The following is a 21,123-nucleotide window of genomic DNA, read 5'->3' on the forward strand; positions in this document are numbered from 1 at the left end:
GCAGTGCATGGATTCACCATCACCAGGGGGCCAAGTGATTCTTGAAGGTTAATATGATATGCTTCTTTAACATGATTTTACTTTGTTTTTCCATTTTCACAGAGATGTTGTCCACTTCCACACTAAGTTTTCTTCATCTTTTTATCTTTTCCCCTTAGGAATCACAAAGAGAATACTTTAAGATGGGAAAAAAAATCTCAGGAAATTTGACATTTTTGAAAGATGCTGATCTCCTATTTCCCCAAGGTATGATACAGCATAGTAATCAGATATATGGAGGGTTTTCCTGCTGAGTTAACATGTTTCTGTTGTGATGAAAACAAGGAAAAATTATAGTAATTTTGAGGGTCAGTAACACAACTATCCTACATCATACGCTTAGATGGAAATTTGGCATGCGAGCACATTATGGCTACGTCTGCATTGTTAACCTTACCTAGTATCAGGGAGGCTTTTACCAGGCACTTTCAATTTCCTGTAAGGAAAAAAAAAAACTACTCTTAATAATGCTGTTCTTTGTTCACATGAGAATCATCTGCTATTGCTCTCTCTAGTTAATGAACAGAGGCTTCTGTTTATTGACAATTAATTCTGGTTATACTGTGAATGAAACTTATAAAATGACAATGTAGTTAAACCAGAACATTTTTGCTTTCTTTTTTCAGCTTCCCAGGCGTGAGTCCTATCTAAACAGGAAGTCATCTTCAGAAATTCTTCACAAACATCCAAGAAATCACAAGATGAGAGTGACCTGGACTTTGCCTACCAAAATTCTTTGCTGTGGGGTTGACTCTGACCCATAGCTGCCCTACGGGACAGAGTAGAACTGCTCCGTAGAGTTTCCAAGGACCCGCTGGTGGATTCGAACTGCTGACCTTTTGGTTAGCAACTCAACGTTTAAACACTGTGCCGATGCTTGATCTGCCCACAGACAAAAGACTGAAAATCTCGTTAATAAATATAATAATTTCCAGGGCAGAGAGATTGGAGCAGGAGGAGAGAGATGTCAGTAAACTCCAAATTGTGTGTCTTGGTATTACATGACTGCAGTCATTTAAAATAAAATGTTGGAATTATTTATAACTTGAGTGTGAAAACAGCCTTTTCTTGCAAACAAATCCCACAGAGACACATATATAATGACTATAAGCACTACAATACGACAAAATTTCATCCTGCAAGTTGTGTGGTCAACGTAACCCCGTATCATCAGCAAGAGATGAACTCATCTGGGATTCTAAGCATTTTGTCACTCAGTTGTTTTGTCTTTTTTATCCTCAAAATAAATAGAAAAGTACTATTCAGTTACTGTTTACCAGAACTGACTCTTCTCTGACTTATTATTTTTTGGAGATTTCCTCATTAACCCGTGCCTCAAGCTTTGTCTTAAAAAAAAAAAAAAAAACTTGTTGCTGTTGAGTCGATTCTGGCTCACAGTGACCCTATAGGACAGAGTAGAACTGCCCCACAGAGTTTCCAAGGACTGTCTGGTGGATTCCAACTGCCAACCTTTTGGTTAGCAGCAGAGCTCTTAATCACTGTGGCACCAGGGCTCCTATCTTTCTCTTTAACTAGTAATAATTATCTACACAGTCACCTTGTAAAGGTGCGGTATGAGTATCGTTAAAATGACGCAGGGGAAATCATTCTATGCTCTCAGGAGTTGAGAAACTAATACAAATAGAGAGGATGTGTTTACAAGGTCAGGGTTCTGGTAAGCTCAGGCAAGATTACACTGTATAAAAGACAATACTATCAATTTTGGAAGCAGGCTGGTTAGGGTCATGCTTAACGTTGTGGATTCAGCCTAGCTTGAGGTTTCAGACGGGCAAGTAAGTGTAGGTTACCCTTGTCCTAAAGACACTGGCCAGCACAATGGGTTTTAAAAATATTTGAATTTGTTAAAAAATTTAAAATCAAGACATTGCACATAACAACTCAGATTTCCAGATTCTCATGAAAATTATAAGATCTAAAAATGAGACTTGTATGCCTCACTGTGTCCTCCTACCTGCTCCTCTCATCTGAGTTCTCAACACTGTTCCAGGTTTGAGAACTATGTTTATAAGGTCAGGAGGACTGAAAGTTTCAGAAGTCAATGCAAGCTCAAGACTTTTTTTCTAGTTTTTTTGGAATTCATTAACAACAACAACACATTTGAGAATTTATGCAGATTGTAAAGGAAAAACAAAAAAGTTCAATCCAGTAAAAGAAATTATTTTATATTCTAACACAAACTTATGAATATGTTTTGTGTGTATACAAAATTACAGAACCTCTTCTATAGATTACTCCAGACCCATTGTATGCTTTGAAGCTGGCTTCAGACTTGGGAAGGAAAAGGATATTAGAACAATAAAATTAGTTGTGCATAAATATACTCCTCAGCTCGAGAATCTTTAATGACTCCTTTCTGTAGCTCTGTGCATGGAATCTGAAGTTCTGTGTGAATTTTTCTGACCTCATAGTATCTCTCTGGTTTTATTTCCTAAAATTTTTTCTAAGTGACTTGATATAATGCGGTACGAATACATGAATTATGAGATGATCATAAAAAATCTTCATGTTTTTATTAATTCATAAGGTTTAAAGGCAGACAGACCTGATTCAAATTCTTATGTCATTTATTAATTATATGATCTTGAAAACCTTATTAATTATGTGACGATAATTTAATTATTAATTAATTAAATTAAATTAATTTAATTATTAATTATATGATCTTGAAAACCTTATTAATTATTTGCCTCTCCAAACTCTAGTTCATCTTCTGGTTCTCATGCGAGTAAATGTATGTAAGAATAAATGTTATTGATCTCCTTTTTCCCATCCTTGTCATACACTTTATTACTTTTCTCAGTCGTGATCTCTTTGCTTAAAACATCTCGCAGCTGGCTTCCATATATAAGGAACTTAATCACAAGCAATATAAGAATTTATACCCATCTCTGTGTTCTATTAATATCTACTGTGATAAAATCTGGACCATATAATTTAGTGTTTGTTTAATACATACAAGTTTTGTCTCTGTAACTATGTTATAACTTTTCAAGGGCAAGGGAAATAACTCAAATATCTTCATAATAAGAGCAGAGATGGTGAAAACAGCTGACATTTATATAGCACTTCATGATAAGCTTTCACACACATTATCTGATTTACTACTCAAAAAACCTTGTAAGGTAGGTAAGCTAGGTATTATTTTTATTACCCTAATTTCATATATGAGTTATCTGAGGAGCTGAGAGGAAATGTGGATTTCCTGCCCCTATGGTTTTAAATCTTAATTTATGTCTTCTGGCCCTGGATTCAGAGTCCTTCCGCTACATTATATTGCTTCCAAGGATCAAGCATAGTGGTAGGTATAGTGTTGATTCTGGGAACAAAAGTCCATTGACTGGTTTATAAAACCTAATATAAAGAGAGTTTTAGAATGTAGTTTAGAGCTTTTCAGTAGACTTCCAGGTGTCTCGTTTCAGTGCCAATGCTGTCTGTACTTATGAAAATAAAAACCCACCCATTGCCTTCAAGTTGATCCCAACTCATAGCGACCTTGTAGGTCAGAGTTTAACTGCCCCATAGGATTTCTAAGGAAGAGTTGGTAGATTCGAACTCCCGACCTTTTTGGTTACCTCTTAACTGCTGTGCCACCAGTGCTCTGATGATAAATAAAACTGTGACAATTTAAAGGAAAGAAGTAAGTTTTTGTTTTTGTTTTTTTACTCACCATGGGTTTCCAGGCTGACACCCCTGTTGCTTTAAGATTGTCCACAAGTGACTAACAGTAGACAAGTTGTTCTGGAGCTTTTCATTTTCTAATGTATTACAATCCACATCTTCCCCCATTTATATCACCTGCCTGAACCCTGAGTATTTGAGTTTTCTACCTCTGGTAAACATATTGCCTATGGCTAACGTTTTTTACCTTTGGAAACTTTTCCTCATGATCTATTCTCACATATACTGTTTTTCGATAGCCCAGACTCTAGCCCTGACTATTACGTGTAGTTTCTACTTAATAGATTCTGTCTTTTCTATCCGTGATATATTTTCAAGCTAGTTATTAGTAGTGACATTAAACTAAAAAACAACAGAATAGAAGTTTCCCATTGGCAGACTGCCACATCTTTCTCCCACAGAGTGGCTGGTGGATTCTAACTGAAGACCTTTTGGTTAGCAACCTGGAGCTTTATCCACCGTGCCATCAGGGCTCATTTGTAGTGACATTACAATGAATAAAATGTTGACAAGGTGAAAAGGCACCCATGAATAAGTGGCAGGCCTAATGATGAGTCTGAAATATATGCCTCATGAAGGTACAACACTCTTCATATTTATTTTACAAGGTCGTAGATAATGGGTCTGTACTGCTACAACCATACGGAGAACTCGTGATGTAACCCAGGAGAGAAGCAAATGGACCCGGGCAATAGAGACTGCTCATGTGAAAGGAAAGGGCAGAATACTGATGGATCATGTATACCAGTACGCTAGTTTTCCTCAAGTACATTCTGACTTATGGTGGCCACATGCGTATCTGAGTAGAACTATGCTCCACAGGGTTTTCAATTGCTGATTTTCCAGGAGTAGATGGCCAAGCCTTTCTTCCAAGGTGACTCTGGGTGAACGTGAGCCTCCAAGCTTTCAGTTAACCATTTGCACCACCCAGGGACTCCAATTGAGCATTTGCTGGGTGATTAAACCTTCAGAACCAAGGTAATTCTGCGAAGTTGTATCAGGATTGATTTAGCTATATTCACCCACCTTTCTGGCAGAAGAAATACGTGCAAGCACACCTAATCTGTATATTGGCCATCAGCTCTCCATGGGAAAAACAGATCCTTCAGTAGATTATGGCACTTACTTCACTAATGTTTGATTTATTTCCTTAATATGATAATTATGTTGCTTTTCTATTCATATAGATTAGTGAATCTCAAGTTTTAGTAAGCCTCTGAATCATCTAGAGAATTTGTTAAGACACAGATTTCTGCCCTACTCTCCTACCCAAAGCTTTTGATTTAATAGACATGAGTTAGGACCTGGGATTTTATTTCTAACAAGTTCCCTGGTGGTGATGATGCTGCTGGTCTGTGAGTAGCACTGACAGAGATGGAAGAGGTATGATTGTAGCAAATCCTCAGATGGACTTTATCAAAGCACAATTTCAGAGGCTCTACTTTACCCTGATTCCTCTACCATCATAGAGTGTTCTCATGACGCTAACGCATCTGTCTGGAGTACTAACAACTGCCAAGGATGTATAAGAATTTTATTTGAGCTTTATTTTTTTAATGTAAAGTTATACTTGTGAATAATTTTAAAATTGTAATCAGGATAACCAGCAATCCCCTGGCCACTTCTCTCCATTCACAATTTCTGGTATCCAGGGGCATTCATGTCATTTTCTTATGTTTATTCTTTTATACGCCTCCATATTTATAAAGAACGTGTGTATGTCACTGCTGCAGAGCTGCCATTTTGATAACTCCCTCCTAAGTATTATGTTTTTTTCTTCGTCTTTTTCCTTCTTCTATCTTATTCCTTAGGAAAGTTCGTTTTCTGAACCATCTTTTAACTTTTATATTCCTGCTATGACATTTTTATTTTTTAAGAGCACTTTCTTATTCTCTAAATTCTCCTTTCTTTTTTTATGAGGAACTTCTTCTTATAGCTCTTTAAGAAAATTAAATTTTGATTTTTCAGGGAAATTTTCGTCTACTTCTTATGTTATCTCTATTTCCTTCAAGTTTGTTATGCTTTTGTTTATTTTTGGCCTCCGACTGTTATGTTAGAAGCTCCCTCAAGTGTTTGATGATCCTTGGCTGCCTATTCTTAACGATGAGCAAAATACTGATACGGAGTTCTTTGTGTAGTGGTTTACTAATGAGGGAATTCCCTGTAGCGTTAGTGGGTGTGTACCTGACCCCCACATGCTAGTTCCTTACCTCTTTATTTTGAGTCCAATTCTGCTAACACAGATTCTCCATTCTCTTGCCTTGGGAGTGTAAGGCAGGCTGGCAGGTTTCTGGGACTCTACTGTGGGAAGATTGGTTGAGTTATCAATATTTAGTATATACATGGAGCCTAGATTTTCAGTACAATTTAGTATCCTTATTTTCAGCTGTTTATAGTGGCCCTAATATGAAAACATAGCTCTCTCATTCAAACTCTCTCCTCTGTGGGTGAGAAGTCCAGATGATGGTCCTCAGAAGTCTCCTCGTACTTTGTTCTCAGTCCTTTCCAAGTCTCTATGGCCATTCAACCATCAGCTTTCTTGAGTCATCTGATGCTTTACGGTCATTTTCACAGGTTTCTGGAGGAAGTGAAGATTAACTCTTGAGTTCAGTCTGCCATGTATTACCAGTTGCTAAGACTTCTCCACCTCAAACATATCAAAATTAAAAAAATAGAGCATATATGGTATCAGAGACAGCTTTGCGCTTTGGGGATTCACTCAAGAATACTTCCGTGTTTCATGTCAAAATCTGTTTTGAAATTACTTTAATGTGAAAGTGATGTTTATAGATTGATATTATCTAAATCAGTGAAAGAGATTTTCATTAGGTTTTGGCATTCATCGTTATAAATACATGACTGAGAAAAAACATGGCCTGAGTATTTTAGAATTATTGGATTATTTGTAACTTTCAATGCATAGTTGAGTTTTGGGGAAATTTGTAATTATGAAATTGATATCAGTTAGGAAAAAAAAGAATGTTTTTTTCTAATAATTACTATTATATTCCCAAACTTGTTCTTTCCACTTTCGCTACATTTTTTAAATTCCTTTTCCATTTATTTTTATTTCTTACCCGCCTTTTAAAATTTGTCCTTATTATACTTAATAGTTTATATATGCTCATCATGATCCTTGTATGTTTGTTCTTCTGATTTTTTTTTTTTCTTTTTAAGCTCATCACCACTATGAGCTACAAATTCCTTTTACTATATAGACAGTGGAAAGCCTGGTGGAGTAGTGGTTAAGTGCTTCGGCAGCTAACCAAGAAGTCTGCAGTTCGAATCCACCAGGCACTACTTGGAAACTCTATGGGGCAGTTCTACTCTGTCCTATGGGGTCACTATGAGTCAGAATTGACTTGATGGCAATGGGTTTTTGTTTAATATAGACAATATTTACCTGATTTGGATTATCTTTCCTCTAATATAAACTACACTGCTTTTTTAAAATATTATTTCTGATTTTCTTCTTTTCAAAACAAACAGTAGCTCTTTAATAAACTATAAATGTGGAATGAAAGTTGCTGATTTTTCATAAGCATGGTGGCTGCATTTTCTCAAAGTAGAAAATAAGACATTTAACTTGCTTCGGAAAGGCTCTCGAATAAAGCTATGTCGTTAAAAATATCTTTTATTTTTGTCTAAATTGACTTTTTTTTCTACTTTTAAAGTTTTCTTGCCTTCATTCTATAAATGTATTCTTTACTTCCAAAATGAGTCATACCAAGAAAAAGAAAGATAGTGTGTGAATGTGAAAACATTTATTTATGTCACCTTGATTGTTTTAAGACTGTGAAGATAAATTTCTTCAAAACAATATTTGTTTCTTCTTACTAGAAATAAACAAACATCATAAAAATTGGAAGCAGCTTCAGCACTGGCCACAGAAATAATTTTCGAGTTCACATTACAACATATTGGGTTTTGGAAATGCATAAAACATATGTTGTGACTACAGTTGTTAAGTGGATGATAATTTCAACTCTAAGTGTAACTTGGCAGTATAACAGAAATCTAGATGGGAGACAATATTTAATAGTGTTAAGATCACAACTTTGGTCTTAACAGAATTGGTGCAATTCCTAATTTTACTGTTGTGATTTAACTCAAGTTATTTTAGTTCCCTGGGCCTCAGCTTCATGGATAGTAAAATAGAGGTTTACAGCCAAAAAATATTATGAAGATGAAACAAACTTCTATACACAGAATATTTAACATGGTACCTGGCACATAGTGAGCATTCAATGAATAGTTGCTCATATTATTCTCAGGCCATTCAAATACACTTGTTCAAAATGATCGAAACTGTGGATATAACAGACAAAATTAATTCACGTTAACACCAACATTAGTAGGATTACAAATATTTACCCTTTGGGCAAATGAAAACATGAAAAAATGAAGACATGTATGCTTAGAAGAGGTGAAACACTAAATTGTTAATATCTCTAGATAAACTATAATAGCAAATGGTAGGAGTTGTGAAAGAGGCCCACTCTCATTTTAAGGTTAAAAAAATGGTTTTAAAATGTATATTAATCTTGTCACTAGCAATAGCCTTCTTTTCAGTACACTTGGAATTATCACTTCTTCAGCAAATATTCTTTGATTGCTTATTATGTGCCTGGCTGTGTTTACCTACCATGCAAAAGGAAATACCTCCTTTTTATGCTCTGAATACTTTCCTTTTCCACAGACATTCCCACTGGGCCTAGGAGATGGGCAATTCTATGCATGGACAAATGGTTTGAGAAGAAAGGACTGGCATGACTATGAAAGCATTCAGAAAGAGGCTTTGCGCTCAGGTATGAAGTTCAGTGTAAGCCAAAGTGCTATTTATCTCCTTCAGTATCTCACTGCTACTTAAAGGATCTCTCATTAGTTTCTTTTCTGTACAAGGTAAGGTATGTCTCATGGGGGATATTAGAGGTCAACAATGGACAGAACCAAAACAACTTCAAATTTCAAAGAGAAAACAAATAATGAGTAGCCTTTACAATATTAGCTGCCAAAGTGTCATTAAAATTTTAGTAATCCAGAGAACTTTATAATTTCAAACTGTCTTTCAATAATTTCTGGGGTCATTTTGGCATTTGTCAATGAGACATGGCACCGTCAACCTGTTTCTAGAGCTAGACTCACTCATTGGGGCTTAGGTATATGTAATTGACAAGTATCTTTCAATCTAATCGGTAATATGAGGTACTTAAGGGATTTTTTTTTTTTAAGGGATACTTCCTTGTCTTGGACAAGGGGGTACAGGAACTTGGTAAACCACAAGAGTTAGGGATGCAAGGGTAGCACCCTTGGACATAGAGGCAGGAAGTTAAATAAAACCAGGTAGGTCTATACGTGTGTGGCAGAATTCTAGTCTTGGCAAGAGTTAGAGGAAACATTTTACTTCTTGGAAAAAGTAATAAGGCAGAATAAATCCTTCTTAGAAGGACTGAAAAATTAGTCTGGTGGAAATAGGGATTCAGAGGATTATGTAAGGAAGAATTCAATAATCATGAGTAACATATGACAGGAAGTCCATATTCTATTATTTGGTCAAAAAAAAAAAAAGTTGACATTGAGTCAATTCTGACTCATAGAGACCCTTTAAGACATAGTAGAACTTCCCCTTAGTGTTTCCAAGGGGCAACTGGTGGATTTGAACTGCTGACCTTTGGGTTAGCAGCGTAACTCTTAACCGCTACACCACCAGGGTTTCCATTTGGCCAAAGGAGCTGTTTTTTCATCCTGAGGATATCACAGAAGTAGAAGCTATTGATTGGGTGAAGGCACGTGAGAAGCAATGACACACCGTATCCCCAGTCAAATCAGCCTCAAAACTATGTCCTGGCCAGAACTCATGTACTGCGTCACCTCTCAGCCTTCCTCAAAACACATCCCCTCAGGATAACTATGGTAAGGGTGTTTAATAAAATTGTTCCCTGTTGTGAAATGTTTTAGTTCTGGGTCAAGTGTGGTCGATATACTTAATCTTCTGTCATCTCCTTCCTTCATTCCCTTTTTGCAAATAAAGCAAAGCTCCCCTCCCCCATACACGCATACACATACTACATTAAAACTTCTTGTCCCAAGGATATTCCCTACTCCACAGAGAATCAATCTCTTCCAGTTTCATGAGCCTTTCACTTGGGTCAGGACCTTCTGAATGGTCACTACAGTGAGTTCCTTCCCAGTATCTTCCCTTCCCTTTTATGCCTTTCCTCTAACTGCTTGATCGACCATGTCGTAATCCAACCATCTGTTTCTGCTTCTGAACTCAGGGTGCTGAAGTTTTTCAGAGATGTTCACATAATCTTATCAGCTGAAGCTACCACAAGTTAATAATAAAATTTATTGAATAGTTGCTTTATAATATGTGCTATACATATGTATTTCATTTAAACCTCATAATGACTATAATAGAGAGGCATCATTATCCCTAATTTGTTAAAAAAAAAAAAAAATCAAGGCCTTAAGAATTTATTGACTTTTATCAAAGTCAAACAGCTAATATTTTGCATAGCTGATTTAAAAGCCGAATCTTATGCTCCATTACACCCACTTTTGTGTCATCAAATAAGACCTGAGTGACATGGGTAATGACAAAGGAACATATGGGAGAGAGAGACCTGGGTTCAAACCCTAACTCTTCCATACATGAGCTGTGTAAGTGGCAAATCAATTGATTTTCCTGACAGTCTAGTTTGGAGAATTGTTGCAAGCATTAAAGATTACATACCTAATTGGCCAAGCACCGGGACATTTCCTGAATTTTGTGTTTATTTCTTCACTTTTCTCCATAGTTTTCATATCTATGTATTTACCTCTAAGCAAACAAAAATTTGCCTGGGTTTGAACTGCATTTAAAAATGTAATCAGAGTGTACTACTTTCTTCTTTCAGTCAAAGTTATTTTTGAGATTTATCCATGCCAAGGGGGATGCTTCTAATTTATTCATTTTTACTGCTATGTAATTTTCTACAACGTTTTCCTCTTTAGGGACATTTGGGTGGCTTCCAGGGTTTAGTTATTATGCATAATGGTACTATAAATACTCTTGCACATGTTTCCAGAGTGAAGATGCGATTCTCTTAGGGTGCGAATTTAATAATAGAATTTGTATGGCTGGGGAGGACACAATTGAACGCTAGTGGTGCTTTCATGAACTTTTTCAAAGCTGATAAGCAGATTTCACTCCTATAAAACAACGATGGATTTTCCATTTCTCTGCATCCTTAGCAACACTTGACAGTGTTTGACTTTTTATTTTTTCTCAATTTGGTAGGTATGAAATAATCTTTCAGTGTCACTTAAATTTGTATCTTACTAATTTCTAACGGGGTTGTCTCTTTTTTAATGCTTATAGGCTGTTTTTGATTCCTTTTTGGTAAACTTCCTACACTTTTCTATTACCAATTTTTGAATTTTTAAAAATCTTCCTTGTTGATCCACAGGATTTTCTTAATTTATTTTGGATAATATTCTTTGGTAGTTATATAATGGTGAAAATATCTCACATTAAATAAATTATTAAAAAAAATATTTTTATGTACCATTTTAAAATAGAGGTTTTTATTTGAATGTAGTCAAATCGATGAATCATTTCTTTTAAATATAGGTCATACTGATATTTTACGCTGTCTTTGAAAAGTTTGACAGTTTTACCCTTCATATTTTAGGTCTTAAATCCACCTGGTCTTCATTTTTATAGGGTTCAAGAAAATCGTCCAAAATTTATTTGGTTTTTATCCATTTCGATAACTAATACCCAGCCCCATTTATTGGAAAATTTTCTTTTCATCCATTGATCTGCAATGTTGACCCTATATAAATCAAGTTTCAATATTTGTATGTTCTCTTTTTAGGTTCCCAATTCCATTCTATGAGTGTATATCCCTGTGCTAATATCACAGTGTTTTATGTTCTTGATTTATAACAATTATTGATACATAGTAATGTTCACACTACTTTCTTGCTCTTTTTGGAAATGTAGTGTGCTCCTAGTATGAACACTTTAGATTCAGCTTGTCAAATTTTGCATAGATATACTCAGAAACACACACACACATACAATCTGGGGTGGATTTTGGAATCCTATTAAATCTATACATAAATTAGGAAATAAAAGACATTTTCCAATATTGAATCGTCCATTCCATGGTATATCATTGTCTTTATTTGCCATTTATTTGTACCTTTACAAATGAGTCTGTGATTTTATTCTCATACTTTTTTTAGTTTTATTCTTTAAAAAAATTAATATGTGAGTTTTATAAATATTATTGATTTTTTTGAAGTTCCAGTTTTAAGCTAGTATATAAAAAAGTATATAGGAATATTAATATTTTTATTATTGTTTTGAACTTAGAAATCTTTATAATCTTTATAAAAAATATATTAGCATAATAGGCAGCATGCATTTCATTAAAGAAGTCTTTGTTAGTGTTTTCACTGATATTGTTAAGTTTATGTTTTGTTCTGGCAATTTCCTCTTTCCTTGTGGTATATTTGGTAACTTTTGAATTATCAGAGATTGTATTAAATAATTTTTTTAAATAATGAAGTGGTATATGGGAGGAGAGCATTTTTTTATATGCCAAAGTGAATAATGAGGAAAAGAAAGTAGTGTTTATACTTTTGAGTAAATGAAGGCTTCATGCCAAAAAAAAAAAAAAAAAGGGAAATTAAAGGATAGACTCTAAGACTTTACACATGGAATCTGTTTCTTTTCTTAGATATCTGGGCCCTTAGAATTTAACTAAATTACAAGGATTCTTTGAATTGTTAGGAGAATTGCAACTAATAAGCACATAAACTCAGAGTTTTTAATATCTCGTAATCACATACTTCTTTTTTTGGTGGGTTTAGCATTACCCAATCCAATTAACCTCCAGAGGAAGGGTACACAACCCAGCATTGCAGGGTCAGAAAGACTTTCTGGGAGAAATAAACTGAATTTTAAAGGATAAATGCATTTCCTGATATCAGCCAAAGTAGTGCTTTCTTGCAATTATTATTATTTTTTGTTTATCTTTCTCATAAATTGCTAATAACCCAGATCCACTTTAGGGGCTATGATGTTTCTAATCATACATTTTCTATTTATAATCCCATTACATCTCATTTTGTTAGTTTCCTGTGCTTTGGGAACTTACTGTCACTAGGTTTTGTCTTCTAGCAGAGTAGCTATCTCTCTCTGTTGTACTTAATCACAAAATTGACAAACACGCCTTTCGAATCGTCACTCAAATTATCAATAAACATTGCAAGGGAAGAGTTGAAGTATGGATTCCTTTGACACAATATGAAGGACTGTAAAATCTGATATTGATCCATTGTTCAATGTGCATTGGATATAATCGTTCTAGAAGCTGAAGAGTCATCCACCTGACATGTGGGATTCATGCCTAATGTCTCTTAAAACATTATCTGGCATCTTTTTGTTACTATCAACAATGAAGCATTGTTTATTCTTAATAATTCACTCTAATTTTTATATCTATGTTGTGCTCACAAAAAAATTCATGATGATTATTTGTTGAGATGTGGCCAACTTTGAGAAGTGCTACTGAAATAACATTCATTATTATTCATTAGATTAAAATTAACTTTTAATGAAATATTTCCTTTGACAGTCATTGTAGAATAATGACACTGTAAAATGGAAGTGAAAAGATTGCAAGCATTCTGTTGAGAGTTATCATTTATATGTCTAATAATAGAACAAAATTTAGCTGAAACTGAATTGAGTGACAATTATCTAGGGAAAAATTCCTTCAATCTAACAATATGAAAAAAAAACTGTAGAAATGGCAGACTTCAACAAATTTATATTGAAAAATATAGACATAACTAGCTTTTAAAAATAATTCAATTTAGCTATTTGTTGCAAAACTCAGAATGTCTCTCTTTAGAAATATCAACTTCCCATAGGCAAGTGTGCATAATATTAATTGAACCTTATCTTTTTATCTGTAAAATGTGGTCTTAAGACAAGACCTATCAAAAAGAGCTCTTTTAGTTATTAAATAAAACTGTGTAATTAAACTGTCTGGGCTATAGCATATGCACAATGCCATTGTTGTTTATTAACTACTGACATGTTGGCCCCTAACTCATGGTAACCCCGTGCACTAGGGAACAAAATGCTGCCCTTTTCTGTGCCATGCCCATGACTGGTTGTGGACGAAACTGTTGGATCCATAAGGTTTTCATTGGTGATTATTCTGAAGTAGATTGCCAGGTTTTTCTTCACAGTTCTTCTCAGCCTGGAAGCTTCCCTGAAACCTGTTCAACACCATAGCAACATGCAAGGCTCCACTGACAGAGAGGTGGTCTCTGTGCATGAGACACGTTGGCAAGGAATTGAATCTGGATCTTTCACATGGGGCACAAGAATTCTACCACTAAACCACCACTGACCCTATATGCTCAGTAAACACAACCCTGGTGGCGCAGTGGTTAAGAGCTATGGCTGCTAGCCAAAAGGTTGGCAGTTTGAATCTACCAGCAGCTCCTTGGAAACCCTATGGGGGCAGCTGTGCTCTGTCCTGTACAGCTGCTGTGAGTCAGAATTGATTTGAAGGCAACATGTTTTGGTATATATTCATATAAACTTGATTCCCAACAACCGTACAATTATAGGTTCAATCACTAGTCATAATCTCTCAAATGCCTTCAAATCCAGTTAATTGACATGAACTCTCCCAAAAATTTCTGACTAAGAGTTCATGTTTACTTGTATTTCCAGTAGATCTATCCCTCCTGACTTTAGAATTTATTATTTCAAAACAAACATTTTGTGCGTTTCTGCCCAAACCTGTGTTTTCTTTTCTCGGTACGATATTTTTGGTGAAAGGAAGATATGTAGTGATTAAAAATCCCTTTCACATGATATCCTGTTGCCATCAAGCCGATTCCAGCTTATAGTCACGCTATAGCATAGATTAGAACTGTCCCGTAGAGTTTCCAGACAGTGCCTGGTGGATTTGAACTGCCGACCCTTTGGTTAGCAGTGGTAGCACTTAACCACTACACTATTAAGAGTTTCCTTCACATGATAGTGGTTGATTATTATCAAGTTTTCTCTGGCTGTAAATATCCCATACTTGTGAGGAGTCATATCAGTGCATCACAATCCTTGATCGTGGAGAAATGGGAAAACCTGCTGCTGAAGGAAGATTGCGTATGATATGAACCAAGGAGAAAAAGATGAGAAACATGCAGTCCAGGATTTGAATCTCAGTGGATCAGTTGTACTAAGATTAAATTCATTTTATGCCTCCCATTCATTTTCTAGAAGACTTTCTATCAATTGTATTCTTCTGAGTTTTAACCCTTTTCTATCCAGCTGTTAAGCAAATGTGAGATGTTAAGTCTGTATTTTCTAACAGTTTCCCAGGTAGAAAATGCAGACACCCACTATATCTAATATTTATACCTTGATACCAGTGCTAATTTCTCTGCTAATAGTAGTTCTCATCTTGAAACTCCATCCAGCTGGCTTTGCTACTGTCGTTGTCACTTTACCTTTTAGTAGTAGTAGTAGTAGTTGTTAGTTGCCATCAAGTCAGCTCCTACTCACAGCGACCAGGCGTACAGCAGAAAGAAACATTAACCTGGTCCTGCAACACCTTTGTGATCATTGATGCATTTAAGTCCATTATTGTGGCTATTGTGTCTTTTAGTAGGAAAAGTTAAAGCCGTCCTTACATTTAGAGTTATGTAGTATGTGTCCTGATGTAACCTATATAACTTTTAGAAGAAGAGTGAAAAAACTAAAAACTAGAGAACAAACTTTTGATGACCTGGGGCTCTGATGTCGCCATTATGACGTTAACAATGCTTTTGCAACCTATGGTAACTGAGACTTTCTCAATATTTCAGAGATTGTAATTCACTGGAGCCCAGATTATTATTAAAGGAAAGCTTTATACTTTAGGCATAATTTCATAAAGATTCAGGTGATTATTTGAACATTTGCCAAAATTCACATTCAGGATCTGGCACAAGTTTGTCAGTAATGAGTTATGGGCCTACTTGGCCCCATTGCCTGATGAGCGCTTTAGAGGAAATGCGTGTTTCCCCACTAGGAAAGGAAATATGCCAATGCTGGAGACTGATGACAACACTTTTCAGACTGACTTCAGAACTGTAAATGCCAGCTCAACTTGATACTCTTTGATGAGTAGCACTCGTTTTGAGCAGCCTTCATGCTAAGCAAAAGCAACTACTCCTTTTGACACTTCATAGTCACAGAAATATGACATCAGTGGTCTTCGTGGAATACTAGAAGCCCATAGCTAGGATTGTTTTGGTGAAAGAAAAACATCTCTGCCCCAAAACATGCTAACAGACATTGTGTTGTTTACAAAGCATAAATATTATAATGTAATGAAAAAATAAGACTTAGCAGATAAAGAATTTAATTTAATACAGTAATTGATTTACTGAGGTGAAAAGACTAGAAAAGCACAATGGAATTAGTAATGTCAGGCATTTAATAATGATTTGTATTTCCCTGGTGACAAACTGAGCCTCAAAGATCCAAATTTATTATTGGACCAGAATGGCTAGATTAATGTAGTAGTTACTGACCTGGACAACAATCTAGTAGAACATATTATATTAATCAGGATGTATATTATTAATGGAATTCACTTATGCATATGCAAGTATTTTAATTTTGTTTGAATGAATAGTTTTCTTTAAGAAATAACTTTTGAAATTATGGTGAAAGTTTTATAAACAAAGAAACTATTGGATCATTTTTAATTCTTGTACATTAGAACAAGAAAAATACTCTAAAGTGACTTAATGAAATCTTTTTAGGAACCCTCTGACATAAACATTGAAAGTTATTTCTTACGGCCAGAACTAGGGTTTTAAATATATTATCCAACTTGGAAAGTCAGCGTCCCACTTAAGACAAAGACATAGAATTTTTTCTACAAATACTGTATTTTCCTTTGTACTACATTTTCTGTCATTTTATTCTTTCTATATGCCTAGTGCTCTAGCAGGGATGTAATGATTTCTTACACCATCACTGGTTTCTTAAACAATTGTCTCACTGTTTCTCACAGAAGCCATATCATATAGGAATGATCCAATATTATTCATCCTATTCTAAAATGAAGAAAGTGAATCAGAGAAGTCAAGGGATGATATAGACATAGATGTAGATATATAATAGATAATGTATAGACAGATGATGTATACACAGGGGATGTATAGACAGATCATGTACAGGCAGATCAAGTACAGATAGATCATGTACAGATAGATTGTATATAGGCAGATAATGTATAGACATATCATGTATAGACAATATATAGATAGATAATGTATAAGTGTATGTTGTTGTTAGGTGCCTTCGAGTCAGTTCCGACTCATAGCGACCCTGTGCACAACAGAACGAAACACTGCCTGGTCCTGTGCCAACCCCACAATCGTTATGCTTGAGCTCATTGTTGCAGCCACTGTGTCAATCCACCTAGATGAGGGTCTTCCTCTTTTCCGCTGACCCTGTACTCTGCCAGCATGATGTCCTTCTCCAGGGACTGATCCCTCCTGACAACATGTCCAAAGTATATAAGACGCAGTCTCACCATCCTTGTCTCTAAGGAGCATTCTGGCTGTACTTCTTCCAAGACAGATTTGTTCGTTCTTTTGGCAGTCCATGGTATAGTCAATATTCTTCGCCAACACCACAATTCAAAGCTGTCAACTCTTTTTCGGTCTTATTCATTGCCCAGCTTTCACATGCATGTGATGTGACTGAAAATACTATGGCTTGGGTCAGGCACACCTTAGTCTTCAAGGTGACATCTTTGCTCTTCAACACTTTAAAGAGGTCCTTTGCAGCAGATTTGTCCAATGCAATGTGTCTTTTGATTTCTTGACTGCTGCTTCCATGGCTGTTGATTGTGGATCCAGGTAAAATGAAATCCTTGACAACTTCAATCTTTTCTCCGTTTATCATGATGTTGCTCATTGGTCCAGTTGTGAGGATTTTTGTTTTCTTTATGCTGAGGTGTAATCCATACTGAAGGCTGTGGTCTTTGATCTTCATTAGTAAGTGCCTCAAGTCCTCTTCACCTTCAGCAAGGGAGGTTGTGTCACCTGCATAACACAGGTTGTTAATGAGCCTTCCTCCAATCCTGATGCCCCGTTTTTCTTCATATAGTCCAGCTTCTCATATTATTTGTTCAGCATACAGATTAAATAGGTATGGTGAAAGAATACAACCCTGCCACACACCTTTCCTGACTTTAAACCAATCAGTATCCACTTGTTCTGTCCAAACAACTGCCTCTTGATCTATGTAAAGGTTCCTCGTGAGCACAATTAAGTGTTCTGGAATTCCCATTCTTCGCAGTGTTATCCATAGTTCGTTATGATCCACACCGTCAAATGCCTTTGCATAGTCAATAAAACACAGGTAAACATCCTTCTGGTATTCTCTGCTTTCATCCAGGATCCATGTGACATCAGCAATGATATCCCTGGTTCCACACCCTCTTCTGAAACTGGCCTGAATTTCTGGCAGTTCCCTGTCGATATACTGCTGCAGCCGTTTTTTAATGATCTTCAGCAAAGTTTTGCTTGCGTGTGATATTAATGATATTGTTGTATAATTTGCTTATATATGTGTGTGTGTTTTCCTAACTTAACTAATTGCCATTTTTAATATATGTAACCTGAATTTTCCTGTGCTTCTTCTACTTGGGGATATAATGGAGACCATATTAATAGCGATAGCAAATTTCCTCGGCTTCTTCTCTCAACTAAATACAGACCCCATAGTCCCCTCACTACAGAACCTCACACATTTCTGAGATCCGTGGAGGTCACAGGCAGGTCCACCAAATACGCTGACAGTATTCTCTGACTCTGGCCACTACATTGACGAGCGATGCACTCATAGGCACTCAAGTTCAGCCAGCATTCCACTACCACCGGCACGGGGCCCTGTCTCCAGTGCTTCTAAAGCTGCACAGCATCTTGTCCTAAAGCGCATCCTGCGTCTTCCACAGCCCCCACCCTGAGGATTCCTTAGGGAAGTGAGGAGGATGGCTCTCTCCTCTCTTTTGTGTTGCAATTTGTCATCTAGGCACTAGGAAAATAAATCTCAAAATCTCTCACAGCTCTCTCCCAGAGATCCTCACACAAAACGTCTCCATCAAATTGTTCTTCTCTCAAAATGACTCAGCTGTAAGCATCTAAACTCAGATAATAGAACCAATATCAGATAGACACCAAAGGGCCATTCTATAAACTTGCTTCCCCTAATCAACTGGTTTCCTGAGAACAATGCAATTTTGCAAAAAAATCATGAAAATCAGTTTAAACCAACAGATCTCTGTAGGTGATTCATCAGATAAGTTAAACTTCAACAATAGGGACAATCAGACACCAACTGGGACTCCCCACCCCCAGTAGATATAGATGTTTTTATACATACAAATATGCATACAGGCAATTCTTCATATTTTTCTTTTTTTCCATATACATTCCTGATAAAATAAGCAGTCATGTAATAACTCCTAATCAGCATTTGGTAAATTTATAAATTATATTTGACTTATTTTTCATCAAAATTATAATGTTGTAAAAGAATTAGTAAAATAATAAATGTTTATGGAACAAGTTTTTAAGGTTCTAAAAAAACTACATGAAAAATATTACTTTTAACTAAGAAAAGAGCAATGTCACTCTTTTTATGAGAGATTTGAGTAGACCTTTTTTTTTTACAAAAAAAACACACCTACTCCTCACTTACTGTTTCATTATCTGACATTTTGCATTTACAACAATAGTAAAAAATCTACTGTCTGACTATTTTGCACATTAACAACATACATCTGACATTAACGAAGGCTGAAGTGCCAGGTAAAAGTGATGCTGGCTGTGATGAGTCAGCTTGGCTGGAGCATGATTCTCAGTGATTTGGCAGTTACATAATGATGTAATTTGGCAGTTATGTAATGATGTAGTCATCCTCCATTTTGTGATCTGATGTGGTCATCCTTCATTTTTGCCTAATGCTGATTTTCACATAATGATCTGGTCTTTGAAACCCAACTACATCGATAAGTGAGGAGTAGGTGTGTATTTAAAAAGAGTATTGCAATAACATGTCAATGAATCAGAAAGTTCTCATAAGATGTTTGGAGTGTGTAAAGATTGCCTTCAATCTTTTGTTTAAACAAAGCAATATATTAGTTTCTTCATGTTAAAAGGAACAGATACAAAGTCGGATTACCTTAGATAATGGAAATTAATTTTAACAACAAACAGAAAAGTGCTGAGAAGAAGAGAATGCTTCCATTAGAACATTCCTGAACCTGAAGGAGAATGTAAAAGTTGAACAGGTTATGGCATAGCATTAGTAATCTCAGCTTTGTGGAAGCTGCAGCATGAGTACCCTTTACCATAGCTGTTTCCCCTGATCCAGCATGGAGCTAGCTCTTTGTGTCTTATTCTGCTTCTTCAGCTTCTATTTTCTCTTTCACTAATGACTAAGTTATTTATTGTGTCTCCAGATAAAAATGCTTTAAAAGTGAGGATCTGACTGGGTGTATCAGTTATCACTTTAGGATATCACTGTTAAGTCTTAAGTCCTTCTCAGATATAGCAGGGTAATTGGCATTAGATGATTCCATTTGGTTTAAGGAGTAAGTCTTGGTTTAAAACTTTTGGTCAGAGTAGACAGGAACTTGGTACAAAACACAGCAAATCTTGCTTAATGAATTACTTTTGGTCGTTATTTAGAAGAAATCAATGAACATAGCAGATACATCCCACTTACTGTCCAATACAGTCTATTTTTAAGTTCTTCAAATTATTCTAAATTCCAAGCACCTCTCCTGAAATAAAGAGATACTGGAGCCAGGACAATGTGATCAAGGCTCACCAGGTCTCAGCTGACTCAGGGACTAATTTTCTATGTGCCAGAGAATTCCCACGTACCAGGCTGGATGGTTCTGAATAAATGAACTGACTCCTACCTACACCTGGAGCTGGGAGAACACTAGTCTTTGAAATTGCGGATTCTAGGAACAGAGAGATTTCATCCTGATGCCTCCATAAGGGACATATGATTTAATGACCTCTCAGCAATTAAGTTATTGATATCAGGAAAGGGAAGATGAACCTGGGTTCTAAGAGAAAGCAAAATCAAGAATATAGAGAAGCCTATCACCAAATAAGGTCAGCGGTTCCACCAGGTGCTCCTTGGAAACTCTATGGGGCAGTTCTACTCTGTCCTATAAGGTCGCTATGAGTCAGAATCGACTCAACGGCACTGGGTGGTGATTATCACCAAATATGCTTGGTTGCTAACCAAAAGGTTGGTGGTTCGAGTCCACCGGAGGTGTCCTAAAA

The 21,123-nt window shown here is 36.0% G+C and overlaps 1 protein-coding gene across 1 annotated transcript in view; it reads left to right on the top strand.

Annotated features, from left to right (window-relative positions):
- GALNTL6 (polypeptide N-acetylgalactosaminyltransferase like 6) overlaps positions 1 to 21,123 on the top strand; it is a 1,356,076-nt gene that overhangs the window by 425,874 nt on the left and 909,079 nt on the right. The window contains exon 3 of the mRNA XM_049864011.1: positions 8,438 to 8,546. Coding sequence (XP_049719968.1) covers positions 8,438 to 8,546 — 109 coding nt within the window. The remainder of the gene's footprint in view (positions 1 to 8,437; positions 8,547 to 21,123) is intronic.

Source organism: Elephas maximus, chromosome 21, assembly GCF_024166365.1.
Source record: "Elephas maximus indicus isolate mEleMax1 chromosome 21, mEleMax1 primary haplotype, whole genome shotgun sequence".
Classification (NCBI taxonomy): Eukaryota; Metazoa; Chordata; class Mammalia; order Proboscidea; family Elephantidae; genus Elephas; species Elephas maximus.